Source organism: Salmo trutta, chromosome 36 (genome assembly GCF_901001165.1).
Source record: "Salmo trutta chromosome 36, fSalTru1.1, whole genome shotgun sequence".
NCBI classification, from domain to species: Eukaryota; Metazoa; Chordata; class Actinopteri; order Salmoniformes; family Salmonidae; genus Salmo; species Salmo trutta.
This window is the reverse complement of record NC_042992.1, coordinates 28,296,975-28,321,728: the sequence shown is the minus strand read 5'-3', so window position 1 is coordinate 28,321,728 and position 24,754 is coordinate 28,296,975. Positions and strand designations below refer to the sequence as shown.

General features: G+C 42.6%; 1 protein-coding gene across 5 annotated transcripts in view; it reads left to right on the top strand.

Annotated features, from left to right (window-relative positions):
* The window catches only part of LOC115175776 (rho guanine nucleotide exchange factor 2), a 69,489-nt gene that overhangs the window by 34,462 nt on the left and 10,273 nt on the right, over window positions 1–24,754 (top strand). For 4 of the 5 annotated variants that reach the window (XM_029735281.1, XM_029735280.1, XM_029735282.1 and 1 more), the window contains 17 exons: window positions 5,232–5,394; window positions 7,164–7,231; window positions 7,477–7,540; window positions 7,855–7,987; window positions 9,706–9,815; window positions 10,156–10,299; window positions 10,613–10,863; window positions 11,209–11,334; window positions 12,013–12,130; window positions 12,415–12,491; window positions 13,805–13,976; window positions 14,219–14,295; window positions 14,457–14,629; window positions 14,737–14,804; window positions 15,755–15,949; window positions 21,390–21,488; window positions 21,589–21,638. In XM_029735281.1, coding sequence (XP_029591141.1) covers window positions 5,232–5,394; window positions 7,164–7,231; window positions 7,477–7,540; window positions 7,855–7,987; window positions 9,706–9,815; window positions 10,156–10,299; window positions 10,613–10,863; window positions 11,209–11,334; window positions 12,013–12,130; window positions 12,415–12,491; window positions 13,805–13,976; window positions 14,219–14,295; window positions 14,457–14,629; window positions 14,737–14,804; window positions 15,755–15,949; window positions 21,390–21,488; window positions 21,589–21,638 — 2,088 coding nt within the window. Of the gene's footprint in view, window positions 1–835; window positions 1,198–5,231; window positions 5,395–7,163; window positions 7,232–7,476; window positions 7,541–7,854; window positions 7,988–9,705; window positions 9,816–10,155; window positions 10,300–10,612; window positions 10,864–11,208; window positions 11,335–12,012; window positions 12,131–12,414; window positions 12,492–13,804; window positions 13,977–14,218; window positions 14,296–14,456; window positions 14,630–14,736; window positions 14,805–15,754; window positions 15,950–21,389; window positions 21,489–21,588; window positions 21,639–24,754 lie in introns of those variants that run through there. The other variant, XM_029735283.1, reaches the window with a different exon arrangement.

Sequence of the window (24,754 nt, the reverse complement as noted above, 5' to 3'; positions counted from 1 at the left end):
TAGCTACTCAAGCCCAGTTTGAACTATAAACTAATTATACTTCCTCCAACCATATAAGCGCTGGGTTGTGTTCATTAGGTCATGGAATGGAAAATGTTTTAAAACCAAATGCAATATTTCTTATTGGGCAAGTCCAGGTACTCCCTCCCTGTTTCGGTCTGTTTTCTTCCATTTGGTTAATAAACACAATCCAGGCATATAGAGTTGGCAACCGATGTTGAGGCAGCGTTGCATGAGACTGTAACCATTAGCCTCTCCTCAAAATGTCCCTACATTTTGGCTACCACTCCCCACTCACCCCACCCACTTTACATTTCTTACAGCTTCAATGTTTATGCCTCCATTTTCTACCCACATTCCTCCATTGAAAATGTTTAAATGAGAATGACAATTTAATTTGAGATTTGTTATCAACAATGCATTTACAACTCATATAACATGTCCATATGAATTGACAAGGCATTGATTATGACATCATTGGAAGTGGTCCCCTCAGTGTAAATTGGTAATGCATTTCTCCACTTTTCCAAAGCTCTTCAGCTATTACATGTGAAGTTGCTGTCATCTTATTTCAACACATTTGTGAATATTTGATTTCTGGCTATTTCTGGAATATTATTAGCCTGTGCTTGTCCATTTATCTGTGCATGTGTGTGTTTTACATTTAGTGACCTCTCCCTCAATCTTTGTAGTACCAGAAAGAGCTCAAAAGTTTTCTTGATTTACCTCCTTCCATTTTTGTCTCTGTGCTAGCACAGCGCATTGAGTGGTACCACATCATTGCGAGAAAGAGAGGGTGGTTCTGAAACTATGAAACCTCCTTCAGTAGGCGTGATGGTGGATCATCTGAACTGCAAAAAAACAACTGAATTTCCCGTATGAGAAAGTCGCCTCTTACGCAGCATCAGAGACAGAACCGTTGGAGAAGTTGAACGCGCTATTTTGTAAAGGCGTAATAGTTTGGCTATTACACAGTCCATTTACCCTAGCCATATAATCATATGACTACTTTAGCGTTAACCTCTCAGGGAAGAACAAAACAGGCGGATATTTGAAGTACCTGCTTGACAGCTACAAGCGTTTTGCCTTTATAAGGATTTATCGTACTGGAGAGGAAAGGATCCGATTCTCACCATGTCCAGAGTCGCGGATCTGTCAAAAATTCGACAAGAGAGAATGAGAGAGATTAGTTTACGGGTGAGTAGATGTATTTTGAGGCTTACTATTACTGGCAAACTTCTGACAAGAAAAGTGAAATACGCAACAAGCACGTTTTTCGAGATCATCTGTACATACTAATACAACTTTAAACTTATAGATGTCATTTTAGAATTGGAGACATTATCTTACATTTGGTTAAAATAACGTTTAGATTGCGATCATCATTGCAGAAGCACGTAGGCATTTTTTTCAGGAAGTTTGCGCAATATGGAGATGCTTTATAAAAGCAAGCGACGCGCTTTCCAATGATGTGCCTGTATGGTGAGAACTGGTCTGGGTATGCTGGAAACGTATACTGTTCATCACCTTTTTCTGTTTGGTCATGATTCCCCAGGCACCATTATTTTGCGCATCGGCACCCAGAAGTGTTACCACATACTGGAAAGCAAACATGGTCACTGGAAGTAACAGTTTCCATTTAGCCGTTTTTAGGCTACAGACACGACTAAAATAACTTCTGTTGGAAGTTTTGCCATTTTTGTTTAGATGCTTCTTCCAATCAGAAAGCTTACACTATCTGTACAGTATTTGTTAGTTTTTTCACAATTACATATGGACGTTATACACCATACATAGCAGGCTACAACAACAAACCAACAGTGCATCATGCTCTTATCATGCAAGTATGCAATATTAAAATATGACATGTTGTGTGTACCATTTTGCCTTCCTCTCCTATTCGACTGATACAGCAGGTACTGATTCAATGAGTAATTCTGCTCTCCTGAACAGCGCTGGTCTAGGGTTGCATGTGTGGATGTTTTGATTTTATTGAGATCCTGTATGCAATATCAGTATCGAATTATGTATTTGTGTGTGCGTGCTGGTTTCAGGGAGTGAGGACTGAATGCGTCCTTAGTTTTGTTAATGTAGTGATCTTGTGTGTAAGGACTACATGCATTTGTGCTCAGTGTGTGTTTGACTACAGCAACGGTTGCCATGGAAATGCCACTCTGTTGGTGTGATATCATCCTTATTTCTCAGGCACAGTAGATGGCAGAGAACCTTGGCTTGCCAGCGCCATATAAACACCACTTTCCTACATTGGGGTGTATGTGCGCACATGTATGCCTGTGTATTCCTTTTGCATATTTATTGAACATGAACATAGTATTGGGGTCAGTGCCACCAAATCTATTGGGCACTCATACACTATTACAAACTGGACAGTTAGAGGCTTTGCATGGTCACCTCAAATTCAGGACACACCTATGCTTCCAGTAATTTTGCTGGTATCCTCAGTTCAAATTACACCGACTCCATTACACTAATCAGACCTTAGTTTAAATAGTATTTGTTTTCTCTTAAATACTTTTGAGTGTTTTACAGAGCCTGCTTGGAGTGCCATATGGGTGGGGTTTGCACTTTTGGGAGTATTCTTTTGGTTTCTTTGCACCAGGCAAGGTCAAGCGATTTAAGTATTTGGGGGAAAAAACTAATACCATCTGAACCCAGGTCTGTCCCTAATAAAAGTTGAGAAACACTGCCCTAGTATATCAAAGTCAATATTTTTACTGAAACGCTTATTACAACCCCCGCTGTTGATGTTTTAAAGCCTTTACGGGCTCTTATTTGCTTTGATAGTCCCTAGCACTCCTACACTCTTGTAATTCGAACCCTGATAAAATGGTAACGTTCCAGGTGAAATTAGTGACCAGAGTAAAAACCATAATCGTCACTATGTGATTCTGTATTTTATTATTTTAATTGGTATTGCTACCGGTATGTATGGCCGGGGGTTGTGTTGAACTTAACCAAATGAAATAGGAATACTTCCTACAGTACAGGAGGGAGGTGGGAGGGAGCTATTGCAATCTATAGCACACAGGGGAAACTGTAGGCGGCAATGTGTTCAAACGAGATGGCCGAGGGCGAAGGACAAAGCTCGAGAGTTAGAAATAAAGTGAGAGGGAAGGAGAGAGTGAGTGAGAAAGAGAGGGATGGATGGAGAAAGATGGTGCGTGTGTGTGAGACAGAGGGAGGGAGCGATGGAGCATATGACTTCCCGTGGAGCGCAATGACCTGGTGCGTTACAGAGCTCTGTGTCAGGTTGAAGGTATAAAGAAAATGTCACATCAGAACCTGATCCAGAGACAGCCACACTCTCTCTTACACACACACACACGCACGCGTGTGTGTGTGTGTATATATATATATATATATATATATATATATATATATATATATATATATATATATATATATATATATATATATATACACACTGGCCAATATTAGACTGACTCCTCGTTATCTTTTTGTCGTTCAGGGAGACTAAACTTAAATCCACCTCAGGCTCTGCTTTGCCCCAGCATCCCTCCAGAGGAAAGAAACCAGGTTACAGGGCCACCTCAATCCACACAGATCAGTCCTTAGTCTGGAGGATAAGCACACACATACATGTACACGCATATTTTATGCCACCGCACATACCAACACATAGGGCACATGGATATTCTAGGAAACACACACATAGAGGTGTGGAACATACTTTGTGTGTTTATCAGTGACTCAGTGAAGTAAACAGGTGGAAGAGTATAAAATGAATCTGCCCATAATCCCATGTCTTTCTCAGTGTTATGCTCCTGACACCTTTTAATGAGAGCACAAACTAACTTCAGCTAAAACAGTGTTTATAGGGAGGACAACTATAGCTGCCTGTCTCCATCACACACCATCTATTTTTTTCACTCCCTGATGTATTGCTCACATTAGCACCTAAGCCAATTCTACAGCACTAGGCTGTATATTGAGAGAAGAGGAGTGTGCAAAAAGGGAGAGAGGAAGTGTGCTCTTGCCTCTGACGCATCAGAAATTACTCATTCTAAACTTCGTTGGTATAGTTCTTGTCGTTTTCCTGTAAAAATGTTAGTGCTTTGCATAGCTGCATCAAAATAACATTTGACCTTAAAACAAGTGCACAAACTTTGACCAGCAATTAGGGACAATACAGATGTAGAGGTTTCGAAGACCCGTTCCAGCATATCAAAGTCTGAGGTGATGATGCGAAAATGTAAAGGTAGTATTGGTAAATGTTAACTTTTGAACATCACTATCTCGACTGCTGCTATTTTGAACGGGTCACTCTTGCAAAATACATTTATCTCAATGAGATAAACCTATATAAATAAAAAAAACTAAATTGTAGAAGTAGTCTCTGGATGGATTCAGAGCAGTGTTTCTCCAATCCTGTCCCCTCAACCCACATTTTTGTTCCAGCCAAACCCTAACACACAATTCAACCTGATGTGACAAATAATCTACTCATTAAGTCTCGTTTTGTCAACCAGACAATTTATCAGGTGTGTTAGTGCTGTGTGGGCTATGAGATGGTGGAAAACACCATGACGGTCATTGTCTAGACATTTACCACTTGGAAATATTGTTATTATGGAAAACTACAGAGTATTTGATTTAATAGAATGTTGTACAGTCATTCTGGCTACCGTGAGTTCCTTTTTTATTGCAAAGTTCATGTGATCGTCACAAGGCATCCTCCAAATTTCTTTTCAATAGCATCCTCCAAACGAGAAAAGAGACAGAAGGAAGAGAGAGTGGGAGGTAGTGAGTAAGAAGGTGGAGAAAAACCGTGAAAATGAAGACCCACGTCTATTGTTTCATTATAGGCCTATGTTGTGTAACATGCTGGAGTCATCTTTCTTTCTCTCTCTCATATTAACATCCTCTGCTGGTCATCGCTGTCAGAAAATTCTGACCGGTCTTGTAAATGCTCTTACTTTAACAGTGACATTTTGGTTTTGAGACATACCCATACATACTGATCTAATACACAGGGAATCAAGTCTCGTGAAGTCCCTCTTTTGCTGCTGTTGCCCTAGCAACAGCTCACCCTGCCCAATTTAGCCACAAAAGAGGAAGCCTTCCCTGTCTACTTCCTGTGCTGGATGACAACAGACAAAAGGCTGTGACCTGTCCACCACATGTCAACGGTGCCATTGTATGTAATCAGTGCATTCTGCTTCTCTCCTCTTTTTTTAATTTCTTCCCAGAATAAGGAGAAAGAGCGCATGAGGGAGAGGGAGAAAGAGGCACGGGACAGGGAGGCGCGCTACAGCAACGGGCACCTCTTCACCTCCCTCACCGTGTCGGGAACCACCCTCTGTTCAGCATGCAACAAGAGCATCACTGCCAAGGAGGCCCTCAGCTGCCCCAGTGAGTACTACTAATGCTAATGCTACTACCACTACTAATACAACTACTACCACACACACACACAGACAGCACCCCTCTATAGTGTACCTTAACTGCCCAAGTAAGCCTTGCCTACCCACCACATCCTTCAGATACAGGCCTCAGCTACACAAAAAGAGTACCTCAGCAAACCACAAAAGCACCTCAAAAACATACCATATCCTGTACCTCTAAAACCCTAAGATGCTTTAAAATAATGCAGCATCATTTATCAGGACATACATTGTCACATCACTCTGTAGTGGCAGAATATCGGGGCACTACCAAAGGGAACAATCTATACCATTCCTTTCCAACCAAATCAAACTGTTAACTCTCTGTTAAACCGGTTAACTGTCCAAACAAGCTACAACACAGTAGTAAACTATAATGTGACGATCAATTTCGTTAAAATAGTTTTGATTATGGACATTGATCTCCATGGAGTCAGATAATGAGTGAGAGAGAGGGAGCTTCACACCCACTCAAAAACACCTCTCCACTGTCATCACAACCAAATTGGCCTAGAAGAGCTGTAGCTCAATGTGTTTTCATTACATTTGATTTAACTTACAATAGATTGAGCTGGAATACATTTGGTTTGCATCTTTTGCTTGGTATTTCTTTTTGAAATATGTACATTTTAGGAATACATTTTGCCACACAGTTCACACACAAATATACATATTCATTTACGTAAAACCTGCCAAGGTGTGTCAGTCATGCGCACAGGCAAAACATTTCACACACAAATATAGACACAGTCCTGCTCATGTCACACACACACTCCCTTTCCTGTTATGCTGTCAGCCGGTGCACCTCCCCTACTTCGCTTTTTCTGCTGGGTAGCATTTCTTCATTGTCTTTCTCAACCAAACCTGATGCCGTTTTCCAGCTAGAGAGGGTTGGTCACAGATAACAAACACCCTGTGTAGTGTCAGGACTCCATTCCCCTGTTCAGATAATAGTCCCGGTGTTGTGTCAGAACTGTGCAACCTGTGCTGGCCCTGCACCAAGCTCTTTTCTGATATCCCACATTAACGTAGCCAGGCGCTAACTCAGTTCCTTGCAGGCTCTTCCTATTTTGCGGGGGAGTTAGAGATCAAAGGTCACTCTTTTTGTTTTAGCCTTACAGCGTTGTTCTAATTCCTATTACTCAATTATGAAATATGGAAATGAGTTCCCGGTAACACTTTGGGTTGGGAAGAATGTCCTGAATACCATGGATGCTAGAACACTCACAACTTTGTTTGGCTTGATTTCACAGCACCAAATCAAACAGGTGAATAAGTAATAGCAAAAACCGTCTTCACTCAAAATATTGTCTTAAAAGATCTCAGGGAGTCATGATTGCCTTTTTCAGTGTGTAAGCCTACTAACTAGGCTTTAAGTCCAGATTTACGTCAGACAAGTGTTAAGTGTGGGCGGTGGAGGGGCAGTGGAACTGGGTTAGAGGGTTCCAAAACACCCCTGGGTCGCCTCCCCTCCGGCAGTTATCTAAACCCTTACTTCCTGTTCACAAACCCTGTACAGGAAGTCAAACTTATTTGAAACAATGGCCACAATCAAGGCAGGGGTGAGAAAGCAGGAAATGCTCACCATATATTCAAAGTGTCTCCATATTCGATATGACATAAAACAGAGGAACAGAATGAGGGACAAAATATTCATATAGGGTAGGGGGGACATTGAGAGTAAGAGGAGAGAGAGAAAATAGTTGAGTGAGTCTCGTGTGTTTCTTTTTCTCACAGCTTGTAGTGTCACCATCCACAACCGCTGCCGAGACACGTTGCCCAACTGTGCCAAAATGAAACAGAGGGTAAGAGATGACAATACGGAGTAAATATATAATGTATATAATTTAAACATTAGACTAGTGCATATTCGATGACACACAAAATGATGGGAATTGCACAAGAAATACACATTCATTAATTGTGTAATATATGGATATGTGCCTTTTGATATGCTATCTGTATATTGCAACCTTATTCTACTACATATAAAAGTATGCAATATCATATACCACGGCACTTATTATTAAACCGTATTCTGTAACCACAGCAACAGAAGATGGCTCTCATGAGGAACAACTCAGCTCTGCAGAACGTGACCCTTCGTACCAAAAGTGAGTACATGCAAACACACAAACGTGCGCACGTAGGCACACACGCTACACACGCTACACACTTCGAATTCTTTATTACATAGGCAAAGGGAAAAATATTTTTCACTATTGGACTAGAATGTAATAACAATGTCAGTTTTGCAATTGAGCAGGTTTCACTTTTAAACCCCTTAATTGCATCTGTGGAGACTCATTTTCCACTTAGTTTTCCTTTTACATTATTCCACTATATTTCTCCTCCCACTTTTCCCTCTTCTTCCTTCCCCTCTTCCTCCTACTCCTCTTCCCCCCCTCCTATATATACTCCTTGTTAGCCCCCATGATGAGGGAACGCCCCAGCTCAGCCATCTACCACTCTGACAACCTCCGCCAATCCCTGCTGGGCTCGCGCCGTGGACGCTCCGGCCTTTCCCTCTCCAAGAGCGTCTCCACCAATAACATTACAGGGTGAGTGTACGAGAGAAACCTCAGTCAATCTTGTCATTGACATTAATAGTGACATCATGCCTATATGTCTGCCACATATACACTTTTCATAGTAGAAATGAAAGTCCCACACACTGTCTGTGTTACAGTGCATTCGGAAAGTATTCAGACCCCTTCCCTTTTTCCACATTTTGTTGTGTTTACAGCCTTATTCTAAAATTGATTCTTTTTTTCTCATCAATCTATACACAATACCCCATAATGACAAAGCAAAAAGAGGTTTGTAGAAATTCTTGCAAATGTTAAGTTATGTAAATAAGGTATGTTTTTTAAGTATCCAGACCCTTTGCTATGAGACAAGAAATTGAGCTCAGGTGCATCCTATTTCCTTTGATCATCCTTGAGATGTTTCTACAACTTGATTGGAGCCCACCTGTGGTCAATTCAATTGATTGGACATGATTTGGAAAGGCACACACCTGTCTATATAAAAGGTCCCACAGTTGACAGTGCATGTCAGAGCAAAAACCAAGCCACGAGGTCGAAGGAATTGTCTGTAGAGCTCCGAGAAAGAGTACCAAAGAACACAGTGGCCTCCATCATTCTTAAATGGAAGAAGTTTGGAACCACCAAGACTCTTCTTAGAGCTGGCTGCCCGGACAAACTGAGCAAACGAGGGAGAAGGGCCTTGGTCAGGGAAGTGACCAAGAACCCGATGGTCACACTGCCAGAGCTCCATAGTTCCTCTGTGCAGATGGGAAATCCTTCCAGAAGGACAACCATCTCTGCCGCATTCCACCAATCAGGCCTTTATGGAAGCCACTCCTTAGTGAAAGGCACATGAGAGCCAAGACAATGCAGGAGTGGCTTCGGGACAAGTCACTGAATGTCCCAGCCAGAGCCCGAACATCTCTGGGGAAACCTGAAAATAGCTGTGCAGCTACGCTCCCCATCCAAACGAATGGGAGAAACTCCCCAAATACAGGTGTGCCAAGCTTGTAGCGTCATGCGCAAGAAGACTTGAGGCTGTAATCGCTGGCAAAGGTGCTTCAACAAAGTACTGAGTAAAGGGTCTGAATACTTATGTAAATGTTATATTTCAGTAATTTTTTTAAATACACATTTGCAAAATAATCTAAACTGTCATTATGGGGTGTTGTGTGTAGATTGATGGGGGGGGGAAACACATTTTATCAATTTTAGAATAAGGCTGGAGTCGGAATACTTTCTGAATGCTGTGTGTGGTGTTTTATCGGTTTTGGTTTGATCTTACAAGGTTCAGACATGTATAATAACTGTCAGCAGTTGGTGGTAGAGGAGCAATTGCAGATTCCAGTCTACTGAATGTGTGAACTAACATGTTTATCTACACATGGCATATGCCTCATCTCTGTGTGTGTGTCTCAGGACATAAGCATGAGTGGTAATATTCACAGTGGCTCGTACATTGGTGCGTTTTGTACCATTGTAATCATGTGTGTCTCTGTGTATCCCAATGCATGGATGGGTGTGCGTGTGTGCGTGCGTGTGTTTCGTCTCTGCTTGTCCTCTGTGTGATTTGTATCTATATCACCGTTTTTTATTTTTTTTTATTTTCTGTGTGCTCATGCATATTTATGTTGTTGGTTTCTGTGTGTGTATACTGTACCTGCATGTGTATAATATACATGTTTCTTGGTGCATGTGTATATATATGTGTGTTTTTGTCTGTGTGTGTCCTCGTCCATGCCTCTACATAGGAACCTGAATGATGACTCTCCCTTGGGGCTGCGCAGGATCCTGTCCCAGTCCACAGACTCGCTCAACTTCAGGAACAGAGCCATGTCCATGGAGTCGCTCAACGATGAGGGTAAGACAGTGATGTGGTTGTGCCTTCCTGGGATTGAATGTGGGACATTTGTGCTCTGTATTTGCTATTGATCTTAAGTCTAGGCGCACAGATTGTGTAGCTTATGCAAGTCTTTGTGTCTGGGACAAGGTTGCATCCATTACGTAGGGAAAGCCTCAGGGATTTGGGGTAAGAACCTAAAAGGTATATTGGCAACTGTCATGTCCATGTCTACCTTCAAAGTGATAAGAAAAAATTATAGATTGTCTGGAGCGACTTTAGAACTGTGAACATTTGAGGCATTGATGGTCTGTTTTTGTCCATTTGTTGTTAACGCTGGATGAATGTTTTCCTCTCTCAGGGGAAGAGTACTACACCTCCATGCTGGAGGAAATGGAGATTGAGGGGCGGGATTTTGAGGCGGACTCATGGAGCATGGCGGTGGACTCGGGCTACCTGCAGACGCATCGCAAAGACATCATCAAGCGGCAGGACGTCATCTATGGTGAGAGCAGTGACATGCACTTGAACCTCTTTCCCTTTGTGGTGAAAAGGCCATGGGCTGGGCAACGAAAAAGTGGCAACTGGGGAGGGTGCTACTTGTTTCAGATCATGGCCACAATCCACTACTGTTGTGCCCTTGAGCAAGGTACCTAACCCCGACATAGCTCCAGGGGTGCAGCTGACCTTGTGCATCCTCCCAAATTGTCATGTGTGTTCTACGTGTTTCTGGCAGGTTATGAACAGAGCAAAATATGAATGTTCTTTCGCCAGATGTTACATGATCAACTCTCTCTTTGCGTTTCTGTCTTCCTCAGAGTTGATCCAGACAGAGCTGCACCATGTGCGGACGCTGCGCATCATGGAGAGGGTGTTCCGCCAGGGCATGCTGGAGGAGGTGCAGCTTGAGCCGGGCGTGGTGCACGCCATCTTCCCCTGCCTAGACCGTCTCACCGCCATACATGCCCGCTTCCTGGCACAACTGCTCACCCGGCGCAACCACAGCCTACAGCCTGGCAGCACCTACAACTTCACTATCCATCAGCTGGGAGATGTGCTACTGGAACAGGTAGAAAGACATGGACATTATACCCACTGCCTTATGTAACTGACTTGCCTAGTTAAATAAAGGTTAAGTAAAAATAATTACAAAATAAAATATGTGATCTATACATTTACCATCCTAGTGGATCATTCATTCTTTGCAAGACCTGAGAAACTGTCTGGCCTTTATTGTCATACGTAATCTTAACTACACTGTACAAACAGAGGAGTATGGTCCTCCCCTGGTTCCTCTCAAGGTTTCTTCCTTCTAGGGAGTTTATCTTAGCCACTCTGCTTTTGATTGGTCTTTGGGATCTAGGCTAGGGTACTTTAAGTAGATTTGATTTGATTGATTGACTGTTTCTCTCAGTTCTCGGGCCAGTGTGCTGACGAGATGAGGAAGACCTACGCTGAGTTTTGCAGCCGCCACCTGAAGGCTGTCAAGCTATACAAGGAGCTGCTGGCCAAAGACAAGAGGTTCCAGTACTTCATACGGGTAAGACCGAGGGGGAGAGAGAGAAAAACATGATGTGACTTTGACATTTTTTACTTCTGAAACTTTTTCGGAATGTTTTGGCAATATTCACAGAATGTATTTCATGTCAATAAAAACATTGAATTGAGATGGGGATAGAGTGAACAACTGAGACCGAGGGAGAGCTTTTGTGTTTATGTAAAAAAATATATAAACCCACAAATTTTGTCACCACTACTGAAGTCTTACTTGTGATGATCATGCTATTTGGTAGTTTAGTATTCCTTAGCAGAGAGAGAGAGAAGGGGCACAGAGAAAGAAAAATAGGCCAATGGAAATGTTCGTGTGCATGTACTCTTGGTATGTTTTATCTCTCATTTAGATTTAAAGCTCTTCATGCTAGTTTTGAGGGTATCATTCATATCAATTGATATCTGCAGAATTCCGGTGAAAAAAATGATTTGCTCTTGATTGCATTACAAAACACAAATATTTGTTGTTTTCCATCCATCCTTCTGTTTGCCGCTTTTCCTGTTTTTCCTCACCTCTTTTTGTCTTGTTCATATTCATGTCTTCCTTTCTCCTGCTGTTTCACTATTCTTTCCCTCTCACTCTCTCGTGCTCTCTTTCGCACTAACTATCTTTCACTTTCTCTCCCTCTGTCTCTCATCTTTAATCTCTTTCCCGCTCTCTGTTCAGCGGGTGTGTCGCGGTCACCTGTTGCGTCGCCATGGCGTCCAGGAGTGCATCCTGTTGGTCACTCAGCGCATCACCAAGTACCCCGTACTCATCCAGCGTATCCTTGACAACACCAAGGGTGAGAACAAGACCCCGTGAATAAAGCAAGTGGAACCAGGGCGAGGGTGATAAGTCATGCTCACATTAGAATAAAATATATTGTTGGGGGAAGCTAAATATAACGTGGGGTATCAAAAATGTAGCCAAACTATGCCAGCTTTTTATATCATGAGACGAGGTTCCTCAGAACTAACTAAAAGCACAGGGTCTTTAAAGGCAATGACGGAGCATGGTAAAAAAACAGCACTACTAATAATGTCTAGCCCCCTTATAACCCTCTCTCTTTCTCGCTCCCTTAACCAGACAATGAAGAGGAGGCCTCCTGTCTGACCCAGTCTCTGACTCAGATCAGGGAGCTACTCACCTCAGTGGACCAGCAGGTGCTTTACTCCTCTATTAATCCATTTATAGTTTGATTTACTCAGGTTATTACTGAGATCAATTCTGACATGAACTAACACCTGTTAGTCAGATTAAATTAAAGGACGCCATTTTGACTTGCCACACTATCTATGAACCCGACCTTTTACTATGTCCATGAGAAAGTGGCAATTACACAGTGCAGAAAATACATTGCACACTGACACTATTGTGAACCAGGTTTGTGTTCATTAGGGCAGGGGTTCCCAAACTTTTTCACTCGGGGGGGGGGGCCTTCCAGCATTGGGGCACATCCTGCACCATGTCTATTTCTATGGGCACAAGCTGTTCACACCCCTCTTGTTGGTGGAGAGAATTTTGCAGGTTTAAAGCTTATTTCCTGCAATTCTACACATTTTGTCATGGGGTGCAAAGAAAAGTGTTAAGATTTCCCTTCACTGGAACTAAGGGGCCTAGCCCAAACCATGAAAAACAGCCTCAGACCATTATTCCTACTCCACCAAACTTTACAGTTGGCACTATGCATTGGGGCAGGTAGCATTCTCCTGCCAAACCCAGATTCGTCCTTCGGACTGCCAGATGGTGAAGCGTGAATAATCAATCCAGAGAACGCGCTTCCACTGCTCCAGAGTCCAATGGCGGCGAGCTTTACACCACTCCAGCCGACACTTGGCATTGCACATGGTGATCTTAGGCTTGTGTGCGGAAGCTAGGCTATGGAAACCCATTTCATGAAGCTCGCACAGAACAGTTCTTGTGCTGACGTTATACAGAACTCGGCGGTCCCGTTCTGTGAGCTTGTGTGGCCTACCACTTCGCGGCTGAGCCGTTGTTGCTCCTAGATGTTTCCACTTCAAAATAACAGCACTTACAGTTGACTAGGACAGCTGTAGCAGGGCAGAAATTTGACATGTTGGAAATGTGGCATCCTATGACGGTGCCACGTTGGCAGTCACTAAGATCTTCAGTAAGGCTATTCTACTTCCAATGTTTGTCTATGGAGATTGCATGGCAGTGTGCTCTATTTTATACACTTTGCTGTCAGCAACAGGTGTGGCTGAAATAGCTGAATCAAATAATTTGATGGGGTGGCCACATACTTCTGTGTATATATAGTGTATATTATTACATTTTTTGGAGGGAGGGACCCCCCCCCCCCCCCTGCCGACCCCTCGTACCCGCCACAGTTTGGGAACCACTGCATTAGGGAATGTAAATGGATAATTCTCATTGGACAAGTCCAGGTAGTCCCTCCCTGTTTCAGTCAATTTGCTTCCATTCAGTGCCTAATGAACATGACCCTGCTGTCCAGGTGATGGAGCTTGAGCGGACCCAGAGGCTGCAGGAGATCCGGGCCAGGCTGGACCCTCGCGCCGAGGCCAAGGTGAGGGACGGTGGCCTGTTCAGAGGAGGAGAGTTGCTCCGCAGGAGGCTCATCCATGAGGGAATGCTGCTCTGGAAAACCCCTGGGTCCAGGCTCAAAGGTGTGTGTGTGTGTTGAAGGGTGTGTGTGTGTGTGTCTGTATGTGTGGCTGAGGACGGGCTATTTGTAATGGCTTGAGTGGAATGGATGTATTAACAGTGCCAAACACATGGAAACCAGCCTCCACTAGCTTAATTTGTCACAGAAGTTTGTAGGTGATGGAACTATCCCCAAAACATGTTATTTAACCATGTTTTAAAGGAGGTTTTTATTTTGTGTGCGTGTGCATGCGTGTGTGTTTAGATGTGCAGGTCCTGCTGATGACAGACATCCTAGTGTTCCTACAGGAGAAAGACCAGAGGTTCATCTTCCCTTGTCTAGTAAGTACAAACACACACGCTTACACTCTCTCTCACACAATGACAAACAAAAAACACTTGTGTGTGTATATAGACATTTTTGTCACAATTTAATATACCGTATGGGGAAGTCAGGGAATATAGCAGCTCTCCTTCTTTCTCTCCTCTCTCCCTCTTTGCAGGACAAGTCTCCGGTCCTCTCCCTGCAGAACCTCATGATTAGGGAGATAGCCAATCAGGAGCGAGGGCTCTTCCTCATCAGTGACTCCTCTCCTCCGGAGATGTATGAGGTCCATGCTGCCTCGAAAGATGACAAGAACACCTGGATACGCCTCATACAACACACTGTCAGGAGGTACAGACAGACAGACAGACAGACAGACAGACAGACAGACAGACAGACAGACAGACAGACAGACAGACAGACCGCTCATACACTAAAAAAAAAATCTGTCTCTGCAGTTGTCCTTCCAGGGAAGAGTTCCCACTCATAGAGACTGAAGACAAGGCCCTTCTGAGACGACTGAAAGGTCAGCAATGAACACACGCACACAATCATACAGATCAATATGTAATGTAGAGATTGCAAGATTGCGCGGACAGACACGGCAGCCCTATTTCTAGATCCAACTTTGCACTATTTCGTTTTTTGTATTATTTCTTATTTTATTTGCGCGGAGAGGAAGAAAGAACTCTCCGGGAAAAGCAAAGGTGGACGTGTATGTTTCATGATTAATAACTCATGGTGTGATTGTGGCCACGTATAAAAAATGAAAACCTTTTGCTCTCCCCATCTGGAATACCTCTCCATCAAATGCCGATTTTGCCGGTTTTTGTCATGGCCGTTTATATCCCCCCTCAAGCCGACACCACGGTGGCACTCAAGGAGCTATACAGGACTTTGAGCAAACTGGAAACCACATATCCTGAGGCCGCATTTGTTGTAGTTGGGAAATTCAACAAAGGAAATCTGAAAAATTCTCCCGTGGTAGGCCTGATTACCAAAAATTATGAGACAGGCAGGAGTCTAGAGCCCTGGCAGTGTGGTGCCAGGAAAATAACCTCTCCCTCAATGTAAAAAAAACCCCCAGAAGGAGCTGAATGTGGATTACAGCAGACCGAAGAGAGAGCACACCCCCATCCACATCGACAGGGCCGCAATAGAGAGGGCCAAAAGCGTCAAGTTCCTTGGCGTGAACATCACTGATGACCTGAAATGGTCCAACCACACGACACCTTGGTAAAGGCATTGTCGCGCCTCTTCAACCTCAGGAGGCTGAAGAAATTCAGTGTGAATATGATTGCCCCCCGCTTTTAAGTTGAGGTCTTGAGGAGCATCATGTCAGGTTTTCCCTCTCTCCCCTTCCGCTTTCCCTCTCTTTCTCCCTTTCCTTCCCTCTTTCTCTCTACTCCATCTCTTTCCACCCCCCCGCCCCCATCCCTTCCATCTTCCTTTCTCTACCTTCATCTCTCCTTCCAGCGGACATCCAGCAGAAGGACCGGGAGGTGCTAGAGCTGCTCCAGGAGCGAGTCACCCTGTTCTCGGACCTAGCCGAGGTGACAGGGGGCCAGGAGATCATGCTGCCGGGGGGCCCCAACTCCCGGAACCTGTTCCGGGCTGACATGCCCCAGGTGCCGCTCGGCGAGAGACTGCTCACGGACGCCATCGCAGAGGGTGAGGGGTTGGTGGTGGGGGAGAAAAAGTGAAGAAGATGGCCTTCCCTGTGGCTCAGTTGGTAGAGCATGGTGTTTGCAATGCTAGCATGGTGTGTGCAACGCCAGGGTTGTGGGTTCGATTCCCACGGAGCGCCAGTACAAAAAAAAAAAATGCATGAAATGAAAATGAAATGTATGTATTCACTACTGTAAGTCGCTCTGGATAAGAGCGTCTGCTAAATGACTAAAATGTAAATGTAAGATAGGTAGGGTAATAGACAGAAGGATGGAGAGCAAGTTTTTCGGTTTCAAGAAAATCAACACAAAAGCTTAATGGAATTATAATGAATTTAAGTGTTGCTATGACAGCCGTCAAAAATAGTCAATTATTGTCAGCTCGTGCTTACATGGTGGGCTTCTTCATGCAATGGCATTAGTTGGAGCATGTCCATGCCACAACAAAAGCTTGTGAGTGCATTGCTGATGTTGGTTTTTTCTTGAGATATAAGGTTTGTTCTCTCAGCGATTACATTTTGTGCTCATAATGGGCTCTTAGCATTGCCATCTCTTCCTTTCTCCTGTCTCACCGTTCCACTACAGTTTCATTTGGTGGTGGCGCGGGCACCTGTTTAGTGCGCACTGTTTTGGCTTTTTTGTAGTTTCAGACTGAGGCTCAGAATCCGAAGAGTAATCATCAGAGATGTCATGGTTAATTTCTTCCCCACCATCTGAGTCGTTTTCATTTGGATTTTGTAGCAACGCTAATGCAGCATGTGCACCCATTCGTCTTGGTCTTCTGGCCGTTGTAAATTCTGCACGCTCTCACTGTGTATGTACTCCAAGTTGGCCAGAGTAGACTGATAAAACTGCGTGGATTTGGTGGACTGATATAGGGTAAATACTATTTTGAGATTATAACTAGAATATACTAATACAATAGAATGGCAATCCCTGTTCTTCATTCACAATTGGTGATTACATAATTATGCATCGTTCGCTTCCCCTCTCTCATCAACTCACCCATTCTCCCCCTTTATCCCCCATCATACTTTACTTCATTTATTTAATCTGTTATATGTGTGAAATTAGTTTAGGTTCAGTTTCGAGGCAATTATTGGTGTGATTATCAACTGGGCACGGCACCTTCATGTCGGGAGAAGGAGCGGAGCAGGCCCTACTGTCGGGAGAAGGAGTGGCATTGGGGGAAAACCATAAAAAAAATGACATTCCCCTTCTAAAACTGGTCATAACTCCAGTTCTGTTTGTGATATTTTATTCTAACAACCACAGTGTGTTATATAGACTTATTTAGGAAAAGTCAAGGATGGAATGGGGCATGACTTTAACCTGTTGCGAAAAGACGCTAGCGGAACCCCTCGCCAACAGCCAGTGAAATAGCAGGGTGCCAAATTCAAAACAACACTCTCAAAGTTCTAATTTCTCCAACATACAAGTATTATACACCATTTTAAAGGTAAACTTCTTGTTAATCCAACCACAGTTTCCGATTTCAAAAAGGCTGTACGGCGAAAGCATACCATTAGATTATGTTAGGACAGTGCCTAGACAAGAAAAACCACACAGCCATTTTCCAAGCAAGGAGAGGCGTCACAAAAACCAGAAATACAGCTAAAATTAATCACTAACCTTTGACGATCTTCTTCAGATGTCACTCCCAGGACTCAATGTTACACAATACATGTATGTTTTGTTCGAAAGACTCCCAGTTCCACAATAAATGTTTGATAAAGTTCATCTTTATGTCCAAATACCTCCTTTTTGTTAGCGTGTTTAGTTCACCAATCGAAATTCACAAGGCGCGGGCAAGTCCAGACGAAAAGTCTAAAAAGTTATATTACAGTTCGTAGAAGCATGTCAAACGATGTATAGAATCAATCTTTAGGATGTTTTTATCATAAATCTTCAATAATATTCCAACCGGATAATTCCTTTGTCTTTAGAAATGAAAAGGAACGCAGCTCGCTCCCACAGCCGCACGCGTGACTTAGCTCATTGCATTCTGCCAGACCCCTGATTCCAACAGCTCTTATTCTCTCCCCCTTCACAGTAGAAGCATGAAACAACATTCTAAAGACTGTTGACATCTAGTGGAAGCCTTAGGAAGTGCAATATGACCCCACAGACACTGTATATTGGATAGGCAATCACTTGAAAAACTACAAACCTCAGATTTCCCACTTCTTGGTTGGATTTTTCTCAGGTTTTCGCCTACAATATGAGTTCTGTTATACTCACAGACATCATTCGAACAGTTTTAGAAACTTCAGAGTGTTTTCTATCCAATGCATATATTAGCTTCTGGGCCTGAGTAGCAGGCAGTTTACTCTGGGCAGTATTTACTCTGAAAATACTGCCCCCTATCCAAATGAAGTTAAGAATAAATTAATTAATGAGCAGTTCAAATGACTGCTTTAACGGTTCTAGTGTTAACTGACTTCAACGATACTTCAAAGTTGCCATGTTCACGGTTGTACTTGACAATCAACTGTTGCTATTACTTTCCTCATTATTCAACGGATGCATGTGCAATGTGTTGGCACAAAATAGCTGCCAGGTGGTGGCTCAGTTGCCAAACATAACATACATTTCAGATGACTGACTTCAAAGTTCCCTCCATAGAAGGCCATTGGTTGGCTTACATTACGGTTTTACTTTACTTGGAACCGTCAAACAGACATTTGAATTGTGTACTGTCTGAACAATTATAGATGAGTTTAATTGTCCTCTGAGAAGGAACTTATTTTTCAAAGCCTTGTACAGTGCCTTCAGAAAGTATTCATACCCCTTGACTTAGTCCACATTGTGTTGTTAAAGCCTGCATTTAAAATGGATAACATATTTGTTTTTATAACCCATCTATACACAATACCCCATAATGAAAGTGATTTTTTTTTTTTTTTACATTTATTGAAAATGAAAGAGAAATCTAATTTAATATAAGTATTAACACCCCTGAATCAATACTTTATAATAGCAACTTAGGCAGCGATTACAGCTGTGAGTTTTTCTGGGTAAGTCTCTAAGAGCTTTCCACACCTGGATTGTGCAACATTTGCACATGATTTTTTATTTTATTCTTCAATGTCATTGCTAGACAACCAGTAGATTTAAGTAGATTTAAGTCAAAACTGTATCTCAGCCATATCAGGAATATTCACTGTCTTCTTGGTAAGCATCTCCAATGTAGATTTGGCCTGTTTTAGGTTATTGTCTTTCTGAAAAGGTGAATTCATCTCCCAGTGTCTGGTGGAAAGCAAGACCTGAACCAGGTTTTCCTCTAGGACTTTTCCTTTGCTTAGCTCCATTTAGTTAATTTCTTTATCCTGAAAAACACCCCAGTCCTTAACGATTACAAGCATACCCATAACATGATATAGCCACCCACTCTGCTTGAAAATATGGAGAGTGGTACTCCATAATGTATTGGATTTGCCCCAAACATAACACGTTGTATTCGGCCCAAAAAGGGAATTGCTTTGCCACATTTTTTACAGTATTACTTTGATGCCTTGTTGCAAACAGGATGCACGGTTTTGGAATATGTTTTATTCTGTACAGGCTTCCTTTTCACTCTGTCAATTAGGTTAGTATTGTGAAGTAACTACAATGTTGATCCATCCTCAGTTTTCTTAGCCATAAGGGAAGGGAAAGGGTATACCTAGTCAGTTGCACAACTGAATGCATTCAACTGAAATGTGTCTTCCACATGCCTTTATCAACGGCTGTCTTAATAGACGTCCACGTCATCGTGGGATTTGAACCAGCAGCCTTTCGATTACTGGCCCAAAGCTCTTATCTGCTAGGCTACCTGCTGCCCCTCTGTAACTGTTTTAAATTAAAGTCACCATTGGCCTCATTGGGAAATCCCTGAGCGGTTTTCTTCCTCTCTGGCAACTGAGGTAGGAAGGACCGCCTGCATCTTTGTAGTGACAGACTGTATTGATACACCACCTAAAGTGTAATTAATAACTTCACCATGCTCAAATGGATATTCAATGTATGCCTTTTTTTCTACCAATAGAAACCTTCTACCTTTGCGAGGCAAAGAAGGGCGTCTTCCTGGTATTTGTGGTTGAATCGGTGTTTGAAATTCACTGCTCGACTGAGGGACTTTACAGATAATTGTATGTGTGGGGTATAGAGATGAGGTAGTCATTCAAAAATCATGTAAAACACAATTCCACTTTGACATTGTGTGTAGGCCATTGACAACAAATCTAAATGTAATCCATTTTAAATACAGGGGTGTGAATACTTTCTGAAGGCACTGTGGCTACATTTACACAAACAGCAAACCGTTAACTCATCATCACTCAAACATTGATTGACATGTACAGTTGTCCAGTTCCCACCCTACGCACAGTAGTCCTCAGTGTGGATATCATGTGTATGTTTATGAATTTGAAGTGGCTGTCAACCCTTAGGCTAATGTTTCTCATGGAATGTCATTCCTTGAGCTCTATATCATAGAAGATTCTATATGCATTTGAAATGTCATTGGGTGCTTTCTCTTTATTTAGAGTGTGACTTTAATAAGGTACATTTTGTTTTGGCTTGCCCGCCCATATGGAAAAGAATCATAAACATCTCATCTTGTATGGCAGAAGAAAGTCATTTGTACAAAAAAATCTAAGTATCTGGTAAGATTTTGATATGTTTTGCCTTATGTTAGTGGTTCTCAAACCTCTGCCCGGGGACCCCCAGCTTTTCCATGTATTTGATCTATTCCAGAGCTAGCACACCAGATTCAACTCGTCACTGATCATCAAGCCCTTGAATAGATGAATCAGGTGAGCTAGTTTAGAGCTACAACAAAATTGGGAAACGTATGAGCAACAACAATTATTATAAGAAAAGTGTATGTTCTAACCATTATAGTAGGTTTCACATTGTTTTTATAAGTCAATATATAACAAATCATGATAATTACTATCAGAAATGTTTATATTTTAATATACATTTTCAGGTATGAGTTTCCATGGTTAAAAAAGCAATAGGCTGGGCAGCACCTCCTACTGGACAGTTGATTTACCTACAGCTATCCCTTTGGTCCCCCATCCAGGGTTCTAACCAAGCCCTGCTTAGTTTTGATATTTGTCACTGAATACTACCAATGTGCTATCAAGATAATCTTAACAGATACTTATTAGATTACTTATTCGATTTTTGTACAAATACTCTTCTTCTGCCATACAAGATTCTTGTTTAAATATTCATGATTCTTTTTGTATTAATCTTGTTTGTGTATTTGCTGCCATCTGTATTACTTTGTTAGATTCTTCCATATCTTGTCCATGTGGGCGGAGATGTGACTTTAGGCCCAATGGAATGGTCTAAAATGTGAACTCGACCCACCCTGTCACAGGTGAGCTGAAATGAATGCACCATACATTTTGTTAAGGCACTGATGCTGTATTGTCTCCATTTGTGTCTCCCAGTGGATAGGCTGAGTGAGCTACTGCTGGGCTCCACCTTTGCAGTGCCTCTGCCCTGCAGTTTCAACGGTCACCCGAACCACACGGGAGCACTAGTGATCAGTGAGTTACTCCTCTGTGCCATTAATTGACAAGGCTTATAGTAGTCTAGTCTCCATAGCACTGTGAGCAATGACTATTGATGACCGTTGTTTGTTTGTAGATGGCCAGGAGGTGGTTCTCAACGGAATGCACGGGTGCCCAGCTGCAAAGGTAAAGGTCTTAATAATAATGATTATAATAATAATAATAATAATAATAATAATAATAATAATAATAATAATAATAATAATAATAATAATAATAGCATGGTCATTTAGTGTGGTCTACCAGGCTTAGAACCAAGGTATCCCATGCGCCACAATAATGTTTTAGCTAAGCCAAGTCCTTAGCTCGGGACGCTAACAGAATTCTTCAGGTCCCAGGCAAGATTACTCATTGTGAGCATGGTTCACATGTGGGAATCAAATCAAGGTGTAGACTAACAGTGAAATGCTTACTTACAGGCCCTTCCCAAAAATGCGGAGAGAAAAAAGATAAATAGTAGAAAAATAATAACACAAGGAATAAATACACAATGACTTAGCTTTATACACAGGGTACCAGTACCAAGTCCATGTGCAGGGTTACGAGGTAATTGAGGTAGATATGTACATCCAGGTAGGGATAGTGACTAGCCAGCAGGATAGATAATAAACAGTAACAGCAGTGGTCAATGAGGTCAATGCAGATAGTCTGGGAAGCTATTGGTTAACTAATTAACTAACTATTTAGCAGTCGTATGGCTTAGGGGTAGAAGCTGTTCAGGGTCCTGTTAGTTCCAGACTTGGTGCATCGGTAACTCTGGCCTTGTGGTAGCAGAGAACAGTCTATGGCATGGGTGGCTGGAGTCTTTGAAAATGTTTTGGGCCTTCCTCTGACACTGCTTGGTATAGATGTTCTGGATAGCAGGGAGCTCGGCTGTACGCACTACCCTCTATAGCGCCTTGCGTTCGGATGCCAATCAGTTGCCATACCAAGCAGTGAAGCATCCAGTCAAGCTCTCAAAGGTACAGCTCTAGAACTTTTTGAGGGCCCATGCCAAGTCTTTTCAGCCTCCTGAGGGGAAGAGGCATTGTCATGCCCTCTTCACTACTGTGTTGGTGTTTGTGAGCCTTGATAATTCCTTAGTGATGTGGACCCCGAGGAACTTGAAGCTCTAGACCTGCTCCACTACAGCACTCCACTACAGCACCATTTCCTGTAGTCCACGATCAGCTCTTGTTGTCTTGCTGACGTTGAGGGAGAGGTTGTTGTCCTGGAACCACACTGCAAGGTCTCTGACCTCCCTATTGGCTATCTCATAGTTGTCTGTGATCAGGCCTATCACCGTCGTGTCGTCGGAAAACTTAATGATGGTGTTGGAGTCGTGCGTGGCCATGTAGTCAGGGCTGAACAGGGAGTACAGGAGGGGACTAAGCATGCACACCAGATGGGCCCCGTGTTGAGGGTCAGCGTGACACATGTGTTGTTGCTTACCCTCACCACCTGGGGACATCCCGTAAGGAAGTCCAGGATCCAGTTGCAGAGGGAGGTGTTTAATCCCAGGGTCCTTAGCTTGGAGGGCACTATGGTGTTGAACGCTGAGCTGTAGTTAATGAACAGAATTCTCATGTAGGTATTCCTTTTGTCCAGGTGGGGGAGGGCAATAGAGATTGCGTCATCTTTGGATCTGTTGGGGCGGTGTGTGAATCGAAGTGATGGTGTTGATGTGAGCCATGACCAGCCTTTCAAAGCATTTCATGGCTACAGATGTGAGTGCTATGGGGCAATAGGGGTGGCAGCGTAGCCTAGTGGTTAAAGCGTTGGACTTGTAACCGAAAGGTTGCAAGATCGAATCCCCGAGCTGACAAGGTACAAATCTGTCGTTCTGCCCAGAACAAGGCAGTTAACCCACTGTTCCTAGGCCGTCATTGAAAATAAGAATTTGTTCTTAACTTCTATGGGCTAGGTGGGACGTTTGTGTCCCACCCTAGTCAACAGCCAGTGGAATCGTGTGGTGCAAAATACAAATACCTCAAAAATGCTATAACTTCAATTTCTCAAACATATGACTATTTTACACAATTTTAGGGTAACGCGCGAGCGCATTTCGTGACAAAAAAATTCCACATATTCCATTACCGTACTTAGAAGAATGTCAAACGCTGTTTAAAATCAATTTTTATGCTATTTTTCTTGTAAAATAGCGATAATATTCCAACCGGGCAACGTTGTATTCATTCAAAGGCTGAAAGAAAAAAAATGGAGAAGTCTCGTGAACGCGCATCTCAGTCTCACTGTCCCCAGGCTGACCACTCACAAACAGAGCTGCTGTACTTTGCCCAGAGACAGCAGACACCCCATTCCACTTTCTGGTGGCTTTAGAGAGCCAATGGAAGCCTTAGAAAGTGTCACGTTACAGCACAGATGCTGTATTTTCGATAGAGATGCAACAGAAGGAGAACAAATTGTCAGACAGGGCACTTCCTGTATGGAATCTTCTCAGGTTTTGGCCTGCCATATGAGTTTTGTTATACTCCCAGACACCATTCAAACAGTTTTAGAAACTTTAGAGTGTTTTCTATCCAAATCTACTAATTATATGCATATTCTCGTTTCTGGGCAAGAGTAGTAACTAGTTAAAATCGGGTATATTTTTTATCTGGCCGTGAAAATACTGCTCCCTAGCCCCAACAGGTTAACTGACTTGCCTAGTTAAATAAAGGTAAAAATAAATAAATAAAATTGTCATTTAGACAGGTTATATTGGCATTCTTGGTCAGAGGGATTATGGTGGTCTGCTTGAAACATATTCAAAAAGTTTAGTCCGAAGTTTTGTTTGAATCTTTGCGATGCGCAAGTCATCATGAGCTGTTTGAATGAACATTTCTAAAGGCTTTCCTAAAAAACCTTCCCAATGAAATGTTGACTGCAAGGTAGGCCTACCTGGCAGAATGAGATCATGATGATTTGTATCAATTACGGGGCATTTATTTTTCAATCTCTGCCATCACATGAATCCATTACTGTACATTGTATAGTACAAAAAACCCACTAGCCAAACACAATGGTCTCTAGATGTGAAATTTAATTAAAGGGCAACTCCACTCTCTGAAAAACTCTGAAACCGGGAAAAATCTAACTGGGAAAACAGAATTTACCAGGGCCCTACAACTGTGACTGTCCAAAATCACTAACAATTACTCTTTTTGAGATTGATCGTTTGGTGCGCAATGTAAATCTGATATTGTCAAGTTCAAATGTAATTTTGTGTAGGTCATTATAGGCTACTTGCTCAGGCCGCAAAT